Genomic DNA, 16,658 nt, shown 5'->3' on the forward strand with positions numbered 1-16,658 from the left:
AACGCGTCACTGCCCCCCAGAGCGAGTCCACTACAATGAACTGAAGTTGCTACACTACCAGCCGCGCTGCTCACCTCTATTGTTACAGAGAGAGTGGACACGAAGCGACGGACGGGTCTGTGATGCTCAGAGCTCATACCTGAAGCCGGGGAAATGCACCTGGGATGGCTCGTGAAAAAAAGGTTCTCATTTTGCGACAATTTGAAAATTCCACAGACAGGGAGCGCTCTTGAACCCCCTCACAGTCTCTGAAAGCACAACTAGTCGATCACAAGTGGCTCAACAGGTAAAAACATAGATAAACTCATCTTTCAGAAATTTGACCGACCGGGCTGACACTTCAGCGTGAGAAATCGGGGGTGTGGCGTGTGCGCGTGTGAAACCAGTCAAATGCGTGTCTCACGGCCAATGCGTGAGAGTTGGCAGCCCTGCACATGAGCAAACTCATATACTTATGTATAGAAAGTTCTCTTCTTTTACTGAAGACTACACTATTTCTGTTTGAGGGTAATGTTAAGCAGGAGTTAGCAAGCTAACGTTATCTAACTAACATCGGGTGGCTGACTTGCTGGTTCCGTCATACTTTTATGCTGCATTGGTTACAGAGAATGAGCAGAAGAGTGGGCGGGGTCTAACGTTAGCAGTCTGTTGACCCACTGCCGCTGGGTCTAACTGTCCCTCTTCACTCCCTGCAACTCTGAGAACGTCTCCTGGGCTGCGTCGGGCGGCTCCCAGCGAGCTGTGACACAATGTACGGCCCTACTGACGCGTACTGTCACTAGAACAACTAAGAACAATCACCATTTTGTTGTATACCAATCACATGACCACATGAAAAAGTTCAATGGCATTTCTGTCTATTTTATTTCTGTTATCCAAATACAATACACATTTTCTATATATATCCCTGCCGGATCACTAAGTCCAGTTGTAACGCTTCTGTCAGTCCTGTGTAGAGAACTTGACATGAGAATAAACCACGGCGTCACTACTGTATTCCATTGGAGCTGCTCTGCAGGAGGAGCCTCTGGGAGCAGAGCACACGGCTGCATATGTCACTGCATCTCCAGGCTGAAAGACAGGGAAATTACAGGGTTTAGTTCTGAGCAATTGGACTCAGAGAGATGAGACATAGAAACTGTATTAAGCTGCCATTTAACAGTAACTAAGAAATACTGAATGTTACCACATCTGAACCTTTAGAGGCATACAACTGAAATTGGAACAAGAAACCCCTGTTCTCGTGAACCAGTTGTAGGTACAGCTACAGAGAATTATTTCCTGTATATTGTATTTATTCCATGCATGTATTACTGTATGGGCCACAGTAGCTGCTGCCGGGTAAGACTGCTGTTCTCAGGGTAGAGGAGATCGGGATGGACGGTTGGGTCATAATAAAGCGTGTACAAGCCAGGAAGCGGACTTTGTGTCCTGGGATGAAACCCAGACTTCCACCCAGGATACGTGTGTAAAGCCAAACCACAATCGTTTATCTAATCTAAACTAGTCGTTTTGGTGTCTAAACTTAACTGTAATCACATTGTCTCGCATTGCCGGACCTCCCTTCACAGCGCTGTGTCAATCCAAGGAGTGGAACGTTGTTGATAAAGATTAGTTGTCACTTACCTGCCACCTTTTGTCAACTAAACTCAACTGCAACAACGGCTGAAAGGACAGTCACCTCTCTGTGCTCTGTACATGTCTCACAGTAACCTTTTCTCGGCTACAATTGTTTGTAAAGCCCACTAAACTTAACTGTTGTCACCGCAGGATAGTCACCTTTTGTCAGCTAAACTCAACTGCAACGGCCCCTGCAAGAACCGTCACCTCACGATGCCGTGTATTCAGATAACAGTAACCTTTTATTGCCTAAATTTAACTGTAAGACTGCTTAACTTAACAGATGTTACTGTATGTTGTGTACAATATATCAACCCGTTCCTGAGAATACGTTGAACAAATGGATTACCTGACTTGCTTCATGAGATCCATCCCTGGATCCAGGTACAGCTAAAACAAAAACAAAAGTAAAAACTTCTGTCAATGCTACTGCAGAATATAACATATATACAGATATTTAACACAAAGTTGTTCATACCTGTGGGATCTTTCTTGTGGTTTTTGCAAAGTGTCCATACAAGCACAAGTGTCCCAATCCCAAGAACGGTGTTTGACAGCATGAGTGCAATGACAGTTGGACTCAGCTCAACTGATTTGTTGAAGGCAATGTCTCCTTTGAAACACATGAGAATGAACAGTATTCAATTATACCCTCTGTAAATGGCTGCAAACATGAACACAAATCTTACCTTCTTAAATGAAAACGTTCATAAGAGCAAGATTTTCTGAGACTGAAACCTATTTTCTTCATCTTGTAATCAAAATATTTCTCAAACCTAGTCACCGTAAATGAAAACATAAAAACACTGGCTTTAGGGCAGGCAGTAGCAATTATGTTCTTTAGTACTTCATCAATTTTTTTATTAATTTGATCTATAAACTATCGGGAAATGTGACAAATGTTTAGCATGTTTGCTTGAAAAAGGACCAACAATCAATCGATTACCAAAATAGTTGCTGATTACGTTTCTGTCGGCCGATTGTTCTTCATTTCAGCTCTAGTTGGCTTTGGGGTTTTAAAGCATTGTTCAATATTGACCTAGCATTTTCTCTGTGTTTCTGATTCATAATATTTGCTAAGAATTGTACTAAAACGGTACATGTATGGTAGGGGTGTTGAAATGAATCATTGCATCAATGCAGTGACAAACCATAATCGATTGTTGACTACTGATGATGCTTGTTGATTTTCTGGATGCTTTTTTTTTTTTTGGCTGTCTGCTGTGTTCAGACTCCGATACATTCAAGGAGTGTCTTTTTTTTAAGAGCAGGTACAATAAAAAACGGGGTTTATATCAAACTGGATCAAATCGTTGACAGGATTGTCATAATCAAAATCAAATTCGTGAGACGAGTAAAGATTCACACCCCTAATGTATGGTGACAATCTTACTGTGAACAATAATCCTGGTTCCGTTTCCGAACAACGTCTGTCCACATGACGTCAGGACACAGTAGAAGGTTCCAGCATCATCAGAGCTGAGGTTCCTCAGGAGAAGCTCGTACACACAACTAGTCTCTCCACTCTCGGTCCTCTGGCAGCTCTTATTTCCAGAGTAGTAGATCATTTGCGGAGCAGAGGGATGAGAGCTTTTCAGCCACGTGACACTAATGTGTTCTGCTGCACAGCGGCCTGTGCGAACAGAACAGCTGAGAGTCACAGAGTCTCCTGGCTGGACGGGTCCAGACTCCCGCTGCTGGACGCTAGAGTCCCTGATCGGGTTTGCACCTTGGGGAAGAAATCAAAGGAACATTTAGCTTATATTCAGCCAGTGGTGGAAGAAGTATTCAGATTGTAAATGTTGCTGATGTCAAACCATGTGACATCCGGAACATGTTGTTAAGGTATAATATGGTAAAAGTACTCCATGCAGAAAAATCTTCACATTTTGGAAACGGAAAACAATCCATACAGTTTGATTGATGCGTTTAATGGTCAAATAATTTTAGCTGGATTGCAGGACGTTACATTGTTGGGTACTTTAATTTATAATAAAACCGTATTGTAATGTCCATGCATTTTGTGTGCAAAAATCTTAAATTGAAAAAACAGAAAGTCTAGACCACACTTTGTCATTTACAAAGACCCGACAATTCCCCATGAGTGAGTATTTTGTGCGACAGTGGTGAGGAAAAACTTCCTGTTTTAATTTATAAGGTAACTAAAGCTGTCAGATGAATGTAGCGGAGTAAAAAGTACATTATTTCCCTTTGAAATGTAGTGGAGTAGCAGTAGAAAGTTTTTTTTCTTTTACATGAAAAGTAAGGACTCAAATAAAGTACAAGGACTTCAGCGAATGTACTGAAATACAGTCCACCACAGGTAAAATTATCAACATTTTCTAATCTCAAACTGTGGAGAATAAATACCTGTTATCATCAAAAAAGTTCCTTGTCCATACTGAATGTCTCTTAAGTCCATCACTCCACAGTAGTATGTGCCAACATCTTCCCACGTTGTCCTCAGGATAGTCAGAAGACTGCTGATGTGGTCCGATTGGACTTCATAACGATGTGATTTGTCTTTAATTATTGTCAGATTATATAAAGTATCCGTGGAGGCCAGCGGCTGAAGTCTCCTCCCAGTGTTTAGTGTGTACCACACCCTGGTTCTGGCAGCACTTTTAATGTTACATGTAAAAGTGACGGTGTGTCCTAGCTCAACTGCTTGGAAAGCAGCTGGCTGAGAGATGTCACTTAGCTGCGCTTCACCTGAAAGATACAGAAAAGAAACAAGTCACTTTGAAGTATGGAAATCCTCATTAAAAAAGATCCAACAGGTGGATTTTGAGTTACTTACACACAGACCAGAGCAGGGACATATTTAGAAGGCACACTGCCATCTTCTCAGCTTGCATCCCCATCCTTCACACAGCAGGTCTGACAAAGGTATAGCAGTGTCAACACTCTCACCACGCAGGGACATACGCTGCTGACTGCTGTCTGATTGGTTCACTAGATTCATCTACATTCACCTGATTGGCTGCTTGGGAAATCAAATAAGGTTGGTCACAATGCAACGAAAAAAGCTCCACTAGACCTAAGATTCACGTTATCAATATAGCATTATTTTAGTCTCATCTTTAGCTGTGCTCAAAATCCAAATGTAATCTGTCTGTATTCATATCCATAAAGGAAGAAAGGTAATCATCAAAATTTAAATGACAAAATTAGGATATGTTGTGGTAAGTTCAGCTGCTTTTCTCCTCGCCCCTTATATGTCCTGTAACAGGAAGGACAGAAGGTTAGTATACAACCACATCCTTTTCATACTACATGTATTAAAAAAAACAAAAAAACACCTGTCCATCATCAGTCTACTTGAAAGTTCTGTCACTGTGAGACTTCTTTACAGATGTGGATACACATGAGGATAACGAATAGCGACTGTAACTGTGGCAGCAGCATTAGGCTTCTCCAGCAGTAATCATGACATACCAAGTTATACGTCTAATACCTGGATCGATTCAGGTATTAGATATTATTAAACACAGACCTGAGACCCGTGGCAGTGAAACAAGACTTAGACTAGTAGCATATAATTCAGTCCCAGTCTGATTCAGGTCATGGATCAAGTCTTCTTTAGTGGCGATTTCAGGATTATTTTTTTTTTAAATTGGGGCGGCACAGTGGGGACCAATAATCAGTCCCGGGGGAAATTTTATCAGAGTACAGCATAGAAAATCTGTTAGGAATTTAGGAAATATTGGAATGATAGAACAACACAATGTGATTCTGCTGAATAAAACATCTCATTCGTTATTAGTTTCACTTGTTTTCCTTGAACGGTCACCTCCACTTTGGCAGTACACACAGCCATAAGACAATACAAAGTAGAAGCCAGCACGTGGCTTGCATAGACAACTGTAGTAGAAAGGGGGGAAAGAAAAAGTACGAAATAGCCCTTTTCAACGTATACAGGAAATAAAGGGTGGGGGAAGTGATAAATGAGACACACCTGTGAGCTGGGGGAAGCATGGAGGAGAACAGACTGAAGAATTAGAGTGGCAAAAGAATGAAATGACTAAACGTTGAATCCAGTTTTGGATATTACATTATAAAAAGAAACAATGACAGTTTATAAATGGAGTGACAGATATTTAAATTCTGGATTTACCAGAAATCTCCAGAGGAACAATGTGATGCTGTAAGTGTGCTGATTCTTTAAAGCGGGTTTGGAATGGATGAACTCTCCAGATGTGATTGTGGACTTCCTTGATTCTGTTGGACCTACCTAAGTCAAGATAAGTCTCATCTCTTGCAACTTTCTTGGCTTCTCATATTCTACTGCCTCTTCTGGTAATTTGCATTAGCCCTTATATTCTACCCTCGTGTTATGGTATATTATGTTGGGGTAGGAGAAAACAGTCACATTATAAAGCTGGGCTTGTGTTCTAACTATTATAAGGTATTTTCATATTGCATAAATTGTTTAGTAGTAGCGTCTATGGAACTGTCTTGGAAAGCAAGGTGTCTGTCTGTTTCTCTCTCTCTCTCTACAATTCATTCAATCAACTTTATACTATCAGGGTATATTGCTGGGTAACCAAGGGAACTTGTTTGGAATTTGGAGTAGTTTGGACAGCATTGCATATTAACAAATATGAAGAAAACTAAGACAGCACAATTTCAATTCAATTTTATTTATATCAATTCATAAGACGTTATCTCAAGACACTTTACAGATAAAGTAGGTCTAGACCACACTCTATCATGTACAAGGACCCAACAATTCTAGTAATTCCCCCAGAGCAATCATTTAGTGCGACAGTGGGAAGAAACCTCGGACAGACCCAGGCTCTTGGGAGGCGGTGTCTGACGGGGCCGGTTGGGGGTGTGATGAATAGTGGCAATAATAGTCACAATAAAGATAATGGAAGAGTGACTAGGAATAGTAGTTCATGGCATAGCAGGGCACAGCAGGACGTAGCAGGATGTAACAGGGTACTGCTGAATGATTAAATAAAAGAAATGAATATTAATATTAAAGCTTCAGAGGCCTTCAATCAGGCATGTCTTCCGTGGCGGGCTACCAGTGATTACTACGCCTATTTGGAAACACTCAATTCTTGACCTGTATGTTTGTGACTGCTGGATATAGCACACTGACATATCACTGAACTTTTCTTGGCTTCGATAAACGAGCACGAGCCTTGTGAGTTTGCATCGTAACCAGTAACAGGTAAAGGTAGTAGTACAATTTTCTCTTCTGAAAAGTAATTCAGTAGTAGTGAAGTAGAAGTATATTGACTCAAATACTGTACTCAAGAACAAAATGATTTGAGTCTTTTCCTTTCACGCCACTATCTACGTCTATTCTGCTACATTTCACAGATATATATTGTACTCTTGACTCCACTACATTAACCTGACATTTTTAGCTACTAGTTACTTTACTCACTTAATTACGATTTTGCACACAAAACACATATAGTTTATACAATCATCCCCAACAATATAACGGCCTGCAAATCCAGTCCAAATAATTAGCTGATTAAACACAGAACTGTTTGGATTGTTTCCAGTTTCTAAAACTAGAGGATGTTTCTGCATTGTGTACTTTTACTACTTTAAGTGCATTTTCCTGATGATACTGATGATACTTTTACTCAAGTAACATTTGCAATGCAGGACTTGTAGTTGTAACAAAGTATTTTTTATAGTGTGGTATTAGTACTTTTTGCATAAGGAGAGGATCGGAATACTTCTTGTACTTCTGGTAATACCACTGGTAGTAGTTGAGGTGCATATTACATGCTACGAGGGCCTTGTGTGAGTTATTTCAGGGTACAATGGCTCTGGAGAACGCTGGAAACAGTGAAGCAGGAGCCCAAGCAATCGGCTGGGGCACTGCACTAGTGGAGCAAACACACCTCAGTCTATTCTGTATGTGTGAACTGAGACGTTCTGATGTAAAGACATCCTGCCTGAAAACCGCACATCGCCTGACATCTCTCTTTACTGTTACCTGCAGATAGCTTCTTACGTCTCTGGGGTTTGTGGCAGCATGTACAAAAAACAACAACAACCTACAAAGAATGTGCTGTGGTAACTTTGGCCTTCTGTATGCACTGGACATGTGATGTCAAAGATGCAAGGCTGTTTACAGTCGTGGAAACTCAGTAGCTAAACCAAGCAGCGCCGCAGAGGTGTGAGTGTAGTTCTGCAACAAGTGGTGTGACAGTGGAAATCAGTGAATCTCTCTGGCAATCAGAAGAAAAGTCTTTCTTTTTTATTTTTTTCAGTGGAAGAGCTTAGTTCATTGCAAGTCAAGCCTTTGTATTTATTGAATTTGCTGGAATCATAAGCTTGTTTTGGAAAAATTCAAATGACCCTTTTGTGAAATGTCTTTCTACACAGAAACAAAGTACAGGCACACAGTACACGTGTCCAGCTCTACTGCTTTACACTCGAGTACACACATTCAGTATTGGTGCTGTCCCTCTGTCTTCTTGATCTGTTGCCCATGTCATCCCTTAAAGCAGCGTAATGAAGGTTGTCTGCGTCTTGGCATAACTGGTAACGAAATATAAAATGGTTCATCAATATTATTAAAGATACGGCCCAAGAAAACTGTGTTAAACACTGCAGGTGTCATGGATGGATAGAAAACGATACTTACCGCTATATTCGGAGTAGAAGTTGCTGAAAATGTTACATTACACTCTGGTTGTGACACACAAAATGAAAGCTATGTTATTTAAATGAAATATTCACTCAATACTTGCAGTCATATTCAAAGAGTAACAGTTACCTGTACCTTGGCAGCTTCTTTTGTTCACCTGGTACACTAAGAAAGCCAGTAAAACACTCAGGAACGTGGTGAATGCTAAAGCTGCACTCAAGAAATAAATCCAGACAGGAGAGTCTCCCTTATCTGTGGAGAGACGGACAGCAGGAGATATTAAAGAGCTTTGATGTTTTCTATAAGAAAAGTTTGCATTTTTTCAAGTATATCTTCAAAAACAATGCTGCCATGCCGATTTGTACAAGTTACGGGTTCTTTTCCCTCCTAGTGTGCTAGCCACAAAGAGATCTCCTCAGTCATTTTGATTGGTAATGAATAGTGGACCGAAAGCACAGCAGTGTGACTTAGACAAAAAAAGGTGTTCCAAATAGAATACTTGATGCCAACATGCCGATTGAAAGAAAAAATTGGACTATTTACGTCCAGTGAAGAATCCATCTTCAGGGACAAAATCCATGGTTTATCTTCCAATATTAATTGTTTTAGTAAAAAAATCCCCACTTTGGGTTTCCAAGGAAATTATTTCCATGCTGAGCTGCTGCAAAGCCATACTTGCTAGAGAACTGTAGGCATGTTGGATGCAAAACACCAGCAATATTCATACATGCAATGCCAGGACAAAGATCGGGCTATCTCCAAATGCTGAAGCTTTGTGATGGCTTGGGCTAAACTTTGGAATATGTGCACAAAACAAGGACTGTAGATTTTGTCCCCTGTCTCCCACTGTAGAGTTGCGCTAAGGAATCACTTTATGGTCACTAAAGACATTGGTATAACAATAGGGAGAAGTAATTCCTCTGTATTGTATTAAGAAAGATAAGAAAAATACAAACCCAGGAGTTTTCATTGCAATTCATCAAATGAGAAAACCTTGGCAAGAAAGTTACTTACCCTCCAAGTCCAGCTTTGTCCCGTTTCCAAACAGAATGTGTCCACATGAGGCTACAGCACAGTAGTAGGTCCCAGCATGAGAAAGATTCAGACTCTTCATCGGCAGGTTGTAGACACAGGTGTGTGTTTGTGTGTTGGGTTTCCTCTCACACTGATCAGTCCTGTCTCCGTGGGTGTAAATGAGTCCTGGCTGAGATTCTTCTGACTTCTTGAACCAGTAAACACTGTGTTCTCCATCACAGGTCTCGGTGTGTACTGTACAGTTGAGAGTCACAGAGCCTCCTGGCTGGATGCTCTCAGACGCTGACTGGTGGACCGTAGCTGGGACCTTCCAACCTGAACCTTCTACACTGACTGTAGTGCCCTCATAAAATTCAAAGTCATATAAGTTGCTCCCTACGCAGTAGTAACTTGCTGAGTCTGAAATTTGCAGATCTAAAATCTTCAAGAAAAATGTATCATTTATTTTTCCCTGGGAGAACCGTGAGTGGTTGTTGAATTCATCTTGAAAGGTTCCGTAACCACTATGCCTATAGAACGAAGACATCAGCTTTGGTTTCTGTCCCAGAGTTTGCTTATACCAGTAAAACATCGATATTGCTATATCCCTGTCACAGACACAAGTCAAAGTCACCCGTTCCCCAACCTTAGCTGACTGAAAACGTAATGAAGACTGTTTTAGAGTTGTCATGTGAGCTGAGGAGAAAAATGAGACAAAGCAAATACACAAGTTCATTTGAAATTTAATACTGGTATGTTGCTGTGATCTGTATTGCAGAATGCATGGAAACATGGCTTTAGTTTAAAGTAAACCACGACAATAGAAAAACAACTTACCCAGATTCGCCACAAACAGACATGTGAAATACAAAGCAAAGTTCGGAGGTGTCATCGTGCTTGAAATGCTGTGCGGAATGATTTGAACTCTGTACATTCTCCACTCTTCACAGAGAAGGCTGCGTCTGATTGGCCAATCAGATTTGGAAAAAGTGAACACACGTTCAGTGGCCCCCACATTGGCACCGGTGTTCTCATCCACAACAACAGTAACGACAACATGATGCTTGAACCTGACCTTGATCAATGAAACATAAATCTCCTAGGGTGTCCGTACAATGAGGCCTATTTGCTAGCATTTAAAGATATTGTGACCTATTTACTGCATGTGGGCAAAATACTAACTGTTGTAACTGCTTATCATTGCTGATTGGTAACTACTTGCCACATAAACATAGGCATACAACATTGGAGGGAACAATTTTCAAGTTATTCAAGAATATTTACCCTGATTTTTAATGTTATTCCTCTGACTTTCTGATCCACAACTAGTGTTTTTTTCCATGGTCCAACACAAAGAAAGTAAGTAAGGTGTTGGAAGAGACTGTTTTTAGCTAGAAATGAAAGGCTTAACGGTCATTTACAACTAGAAATAGACAATCGTGTTTAAAATGCAGGGTTTGACACGTGAAAGTGTGTTCACATAAATAAATACATATTAGTGATGCGCGGGTCAGAGTTCTTTAACACCTGCACTCACCCGACCCGTTATGAGATCCAATCAACACCGCCCAACCTGACAGAAAAGGGTCACTGTTGTGATTTGGCAGCACATAGTTGAAAATGTAAAATTCAAAACTGACACAAAAAGAATAACCCAAGAAGAAATAAATGGATGTAATGATGAAATAAACAATGTACATAACGGTGCATAATGTTCATCCCAACTTGTTTGCAATGGTTTCCCTGGTGATTATGTAAGTAACCACTGATGTGCAGACAGATGAGTCAACGGCGTACGCTACACATACTGTATGTATCTTTTTTTTGGGTGTGAACTCCTGCAGGAAATGCATTAAAGAAAGCTTCACTCTCAGGGGGAGTAACTCTGCTATTTTACTTCCTTTTGCATTCTTGCACCATTTACACCTTTCTTTATGAGATGCATGACCCTCATTTCACACAGCTGAATTCTCGTTAGCTCTCGGCTTCTGTCTGAGCCCCTGCATGCTGTGGCCCGCTGGCCACAGGCCGGTCTTCCTGTGTTCAAGTATAGGACTGAAGTTTCCAGCAGCGGAAATCTGATCTCAATAGTTCACACATGATTCACCACAGGAGTCAGAACAACAGTCAGATGCAGAGAGCTGGCTACTTTAAAGGTTGCACCCTCCGCTTACATTTCTGGTTAGAAAAGGGGTATAAATAGACCAGAGGGGATTTCTGAGCATGCTCTACCTGTGCCTGCAATGCTGTGTATTGTTTTTTTCTTTTGGCACACACTAAAGCCTAGACTGCCTGTTTGACACCAACTGAAGTTTTTTTTTTCTTTTTGCCTTCTGTACTTTGCTCTTTCTCTTTGATGTCTTTTGTGAAGGTTCCAGTGGGTGAATGAAAGGCTCTGCAACTCCAAAGTAATGTCAAGCAATGTGACGTTGCAACTTATTACTTACTTTATTCTGTTGCTGGCACAAATAGTAACTATTTACTTTTGTCACTTTTGACACTTAATCAGTGAAGCACTTATAATTAAAAACAAAAAGCTGTCACAGTCAGAATCAGATTTATTGGAATGAAGTTTATGTAAACATACAAGGAATATGACAAGGTATGTGATTTTCACTGCTTTGACTGTACATAAAACAAGAACAAAGCTGGACCAAGGTAAAACATTTTATGTACATGTGTACATAGTGCATCCATACATACAACAATGGCATTTGTAAGACTGTAGTGCAATAGAGCAAAGTGCAAGGGGTGCTGGCATAATCATGTATTCTCCCCTTCTATCATCACTACGCTATACTACATTGAAGGGGCCAACTTGCTTAAATTACAATCACATATAGTGCAACCCACCCCAAAAGAATGCAATTCATCTGCTTAGACTTTGAGGGGCTTAACATTCTGAAAAATTCACCAAAACTGACGGTTGCATCAATTTTGGTGAAACTTTACGTAATTTAAGGGTTTCGGGAATATGCGCACAAAAATGGCTTGCTAGCGCACCCCACAAAATAAAATAAATTGAGCCCCTGCAGTACATCTGCTCTTGACTCAATGTGCTCTAAAGTCATTTATTTTTTACATTTATGATGTAACAACGGTACCATGGTTACCTCAGGTGCCCAGCCAGAGCGTGAGCAAGGAGAAATGGCTACAGGAGAGAGCGACCGATTTCACAAACATGGTCGGGTGTTAGGAAAAAATTACGTGCCGTAAATCCAGCATGGTAAGTCGGATGCTATATAAAGCTGTAGAAAGAACATAATGACAGGAAGGTGAGCTGCCATTCCATCGATCAGCTTATTATTTTGACAGTTAACTAGTCTGGTGTCTCTCTTAGACCCGGAAGACAAATGCAACTATCTGTGACAATGCCTTTCATTTATTTTGGTACGTATTTCAGCACCATGGACAGAGGGCGAATGTCCACATTTAACACAGCAAGGCACAAAAACACACATATGATTACTTGTTATACTATAAAGCTGTCGGAATTATGGGTCAGTACATTCAGGCATTCCTACTCCTTCAGTCTAGCCTACAAATGTAGATGCACTCTAGCGGCAGCAAATGTAATCACATTGTGTATAGTTGGTGGGCGGCTTAACATAACAACAGCAGAGTTGAGACGGTTCCGCGTGAATTCCCTGCTACTTGACAACAAACAAGATGGCTGCTGGCGAACAGGGGTCTTTGAATCGGCTTTGGCCGCAACTCTGGGAGACTTGGAGTTAGGCACTGAGGTCATTCTTTAAATAGGTAGATTTTTGGAGACCGGCTACTGCAAAAGTTTAATCTATTAACTAGCGTTGCTACAGTTGCAACTGTCGGTTCTGTTGACAGTATCTGAGGTTGGAATACACTACGGAGTCTTCACAGTATTCACCTCTAGCTTGTCTGGTGGGGAAGCGTCTAGGGGCCAAACACACAGGTGCATAGGTTACTGTATCAGTAGTCTGTGAAAAAAAAAAAAAAGAAAAACACTTGAGTATGGCCATAGAAAGACGTGGTGCAAATCAAACCAAGACATTCTCGATCCCAACTCCGCTTGGCATTACTTTTTTAATTTTCTGAGAACCCCTTTGGCATAATTTTTCAATGCGCTTGGACAGGAACTGTTGCCATACCGCTCTGATTCTGGACTCCTTGGCGTCATTTGTTGACGTGCAGGGTAAAGCCACTTAGGTGAGGTAAGTAAAAGTCATGGGTGGGGTTAAAACATGTTCGTTTAAGTGACATACAAGACAACAATGGGACATGAACCCTTACCTCACTGCACTCGAGATGCTATGCCTGAGGCCCCCCAGGACGCTTTGAAGCCAATTGAACAACAGTTGACAAACGGTGGAATTGCAACTCTGGTCTGTCACAAGGCCAAAAAAATACTTTTCCCATTGACTTGAAATGGCGACAGACACATTTGTAAACCAGAGGATCAAATTGTTTTTGAGTGTCACAACCCCAACAAAATGACTCGGATCGGATTGATTATTAATTCTATCCATTTGGTTTGATAGCATTTGGAAAGTCTATGAGAGCCGCATAATTAAATGATTTCATCCCCGTTCAAGTTAGTAAAGTGCTGACTCGGCTGGCGGAGGTCTTTAGAGCGCCTGCTCCGTGGTGCGCTCAGTTAGGAAGTAGCGGCAATCATCTGGGTATTTTGGACTTGATGAAGGCTTCATGCGCCACTGTGTAACTCTCAAAGGAATGAACGGGCCTCTGCCTTATGCAGGCATGTGCTTTAGTATCTGACTCCGAGGGCCACCTACCAGGCGTTGGGAGTGAGAAAGCCTTGATCAAACACAAAGGTTACACACAGCTGACAAATTACCTGATGCCTTCAGAAGATCCATCTGTTGCCTCTGAAGAAACAAAGAAGTCAGTTCAGTTACTGGATGCAGGATACATGTAATCAAACGTGCTTGTGATTCTGCTGCAGAGATACAGCTGATCATTACGGTTTGAAATACCGGTGGAATCTTTCCTCTGAGTCTTGCAAAGTTTCCAGATAAGGATGAGTGTCACAATCCCCAGAATGATGTTTGACAGCATCAAAGCAATCACAGTTGGACTCGGTTCAGATAGTTTGGTGTCAGCGCTTTCTGCAGAAGAAAATAAAGGGTAAACTAAATAAAGGCTTAACTTAAATAGGCTTAAACTAGCAGTGCAAAATTCTCCATTTATAAAATATATAAAAAAAAGACATCGGAGTTACATTCTAACACATTCTTACATTCTCATTCCAATGTCTATAGGTCACTTACTGTTATATCCTGCAGTGTTCAATATATAAAAGGTCAGTTCACCCAAAGTGCACGCAGAAAACATTCCCCTCTGGTATAAATCCATAAAGTTTTGGTTTATTGAGGATATCTGTCACCTCATGTCAATACAGCAGCATTGTATTCCAAAAACAAATTGCATTCTGCAACAAGAGACTTTTTTTTCTTTTCTTTTTTAAGCAATCTCAAATATTTTGATTTAACTGTGTTTTTGTTGCCTTACCCTGGCCATTTTACAAAAATTGATGGCTAATTGCATAAATTACAGTTAAATTAAGTTTATTTTTCTTAACCCCAATTTTCCCAAACCTTAACCATACCATAAAACCACTTTCATCATTGATTAATCTGCTGATTATTTTCTGGATTAATCATTTGGTGAATTGAATGTCAGGAAATAGTGTCAGATGTTTTGTATTTTGTTTGAAAAATGACCAATGATGAATTGATTATCAAAAAGTTGCTAATTATTGTTCTGTTAATCGACTTACGGAATAATCAGCCCGTTGATTCAACTCTAGCTGGTTTTGGTTTTGCAGCAATTTGCAGAAATTGGAAGTACTTTGGACTTAAACTCTACATGTATGATGACAGTTCCTTTCTTACTGTGAACAATAATCCTGGTCCCGTTTCCAAACAGCGTATGTCCACATGACGTCAGGACACAGTAGAAGGTTCCAGCATCATCAGAGCTGAGGTTCCTCAGGAGAAGTTCGTACACACAGCTAGTCTCTCCACTCTCGGTCCTCTCGCAGCTCTTATTTCCAGAGTAGTAGATTTGTGGAGCAGAGGGATGAGAGATTTTGAGCCACGTAACACTCATGTGTTCGGCTGCAAAGCGGCCTGTGTGAACAGAACAGCTGAGAGTCCACAGAGTCTCCTGGCTGAACGGGTCCAGACTCCCGCTGCTGGACGGTAGAGTCCCTGATCGGGTTCGCACCTTGGGGAAGAAATTAGAGAACTATGATCATTAGCTTTATTTTCACAATCAGCTGAAATCGGGGTGCTGTTAGGAGAGAGAGTGAATACCTTCCAGCGTCAAAAAGGTTCCCGATCCAAATTGAATCTCGTTTAAGTCCTTGACTCCACAGAAGTATGTTCCAACGTCTTCCCATGTTGTTGCTGAAATGTGGAGATGGCTATTGATTTTGTCAAATTTCACTGAATAACGGCGCTGAGATTCCTCAGGAAATATACTCCGATTATAGAAATTATCGAATGCTACCACAAGCTGCAGTCCCATCCCTGTGGTGAATTTGTACCACACTCTTTTGTTCAGGCTACTCTTTACGTGGCATTCTATAGTAGAGCCGGGTTTCCAAGCTTCACTGTTTGAAAGGAACAGGCTGAGAAATTTCTGCTGCACCTGCAATATACAGAGAGAATTTAAGTCTGTCTGTCTGTCTGTCTGTCTGTATACGCTCATGAAAGATTACACAGGTGGATTTCTGGTACTTACACAAAGGCCAGAACAGGAGAACATTCACAAAGTAAAGCCTCATCTTCATGTGCTTCACTGGTCCGGCTTCTCCTCCTCAGCAGTTCTGACTGACTGAAGAAACAGTAGCAGCACATGTACCAGATTCACCACTTGTCCTACATTCCGCCACATCCGTCAGATCTGATTGGTTCATCCACCTCACCTTCCAAAACATGTTTGCTAGTTCACATCGAGGCAAAAAACCCCACCATCAAGATGTGTTTTCACACTGTTTCTACAGTCTGCTTGCTCTGTCTATAGAGACAATAAGGGCCTCTTTGATTTTGATTTGATGTTTTTAAGTGAAAGCAGGTAAACCACAATGAGGGGCATAATGGAAACTGCAATTTAGATGCATACTTTCCAGAAGAATGGAGGACTTTGTAATAGGTCCGGAAACTGAAAGTGTGTTTCTAAGCAAAAGGGTGGTAGAAAGGAAATAAGTATGGGTAACAGATCAAGATAATACCTTATGTAACAACGGCTGTACCATAGTACTTGGTTGGACTGACTCGAATATGGTGAGCCAAGAAAAAGCGTACAAAAGTACAAGAATGTCCAGCCTTGTTATTGGTCGGATATGCGGGGGAGCGAAGTAAACCGGAAGAAGGTCCCGTGTTTGGTCTAGTGGTCA

The 16,658-nt window shown here is 41.0% G+C and overlaps 2 protein-coding genes, 1 long non-coding RNA gene and 1 pseudogene across 5 annotated transcripts; all 4 read right to left on the minus strand.

Annotated features, from left to right (window-relative positions):
- Positions 1-942: 942 nt before the first annotated feature.
- On the minus strand, positions 943-4,503 carry LOC116676752 (signal-regulatory protein beta-2). Its single transcript, XM_032507659.1, has 6 exons — positions 4,421-4,503; positions 3,991-4,332; positions 3,014-3,349; positions 2,099-2,233; positions 1,970-2,010; positions 943-1,071 (listed from the first exon to the last, which is right to left on the minus strand). The coding sequence occupies exons 1-6, from the start codon at positions 4,482-4,484 to the stop codon at positions 943-945; spliced, it is 1,047 nt and encodes a 348-aa protein (XP_032363550.1). The 5' UTR covers positions 4,485-4,503.
- Positions 1,493-1,873, minus strand: LOC116676753 (uncharacterized). Its single transcript, XR_004328825.1, has 2 exons — positions 1,747-1,873; positions 1,493-1,524 (listed from the first exon to the last, which is right to left on the minus strand). It is a non-coding gene; the product is annotated as an uncharacterized LOC116676753 (long non-coding RNA).
- Positions 4,504-7,885: 3,382 nt separating the features above from the next.
- LOC116676751 (uncharacterized) lies at positions 7,886-10,368 on the minus strand. Of its 3 annotated transcripts, none has more exons than XM_032507658.1 (5): positions 10,097-10,368; positions 9,260-9,955; positions 8,381-8,497; positions 8,243-8,286; positions 7,886-8,136 (listed from the first exon to the last, which is right to left on the minus strand). In XM_032507658.1, the coding sequence occupies exons 1-5, from the start codon at positions 10,191-10,193 to the stop codon at positions 8,017-8,019; spliced, it is 1,074 nt and encodes a 357-aa protein (XP_032363549.1). In that variant the 5' UTR covers positions 10,194-10,368; the 3' UTR covers positions 7,886-8,016. The 3 variants fall into 3 exon arrangements, with proteins under 3 accessions (XP_032363549.1, XP_032363548.1, XP_032363547.1); XM_032507657.1 differs by having other exon boundaries at positions 7,886-8,126; positions 8,239-8,286; positions 8,375-8,497; XM_032507656.1 differs by having other exon boundaries at positions 8,375-8,497; positions 10,097-10,367.
- Positions 10,369-13,909: 3,541 nt separating this feature from the next.
- On the minus strand, positions 13,910-16,119 carry LOC116676756 (signal-regulatory protein beta-2-like; annotated as a pseudogene).
- Between the last annotated feature and the right edge of the window lie 539 nt (positions 16,120-16,658).

This window comes from Etheostoma spectabile, unplaced genomic scaffold (assembly GCF_008692095.1).
Source record: "Etheostoma spectabile isolate EspeVRDwgs_2016 unplaced genomic scaffold, UIUC_Espe_1.0 scaffold00003703, whole genome shotgun sequence".
Classification (NCBI taxonomy): domain Eukaryota; kingdom Metazoa; phylum Chordata; class Actinopteri; order Perciformes; family Percidae; genus Etheostoma; species Etheostoma spectabile.

What these genes read in the sequence shown, in the direction of transcription:
- LOC116676752 (XM_032507659.1), bottom strand. Translation starts at nt 4,484, where the DNA reads ATGGGGATGCAAGCTGAGAAGATGGCAGTGTGCCTTCTAAATATGTCC. An exon ending in CCACAAGAAAGATCCCACAG is followed by an intron (nt 2,011 to 2,098) that starts GTATGAACAACT and finishes TTTTTGTTTTAG; the next exon opens with CTGTACCTGGATCCAGGGAT. An exon ending in GATCTCATGAAGCAAGTCAG is followed by an intron (nt 1,072 to 1,969) that starts GTAATCCATTTG and finishes CCTGTCTTTCAG; the next exon opens with CCTGGAGATGCAGTGACATA.
- LOC116676751 (XM_032507656.1), bottom strand. Translation starts at nt 10,193, where the DNA reads ATGTACAGAGTTCAAATCATTCCGCACAGCATTTCAAGCACGATGACA. An exon ending in TCTGTTTGTGGCGAATCTGG is followed by an intron (nt 9,956 to 10,096) that starts GTAAGTTGTTTT and finishes TTTTCTCCTCAG; the next exon opens with CTCACATGACAACTCTAAAA. An exon ending in CTTCTACTCCGAATATAGCG is followed by an intron (nt 8,137 to 8,242) that starts GTAAGTATCGTT and finishes TTTCGTTACCAG; the next exon opens with TTATGCCAAGACGCAGACAA.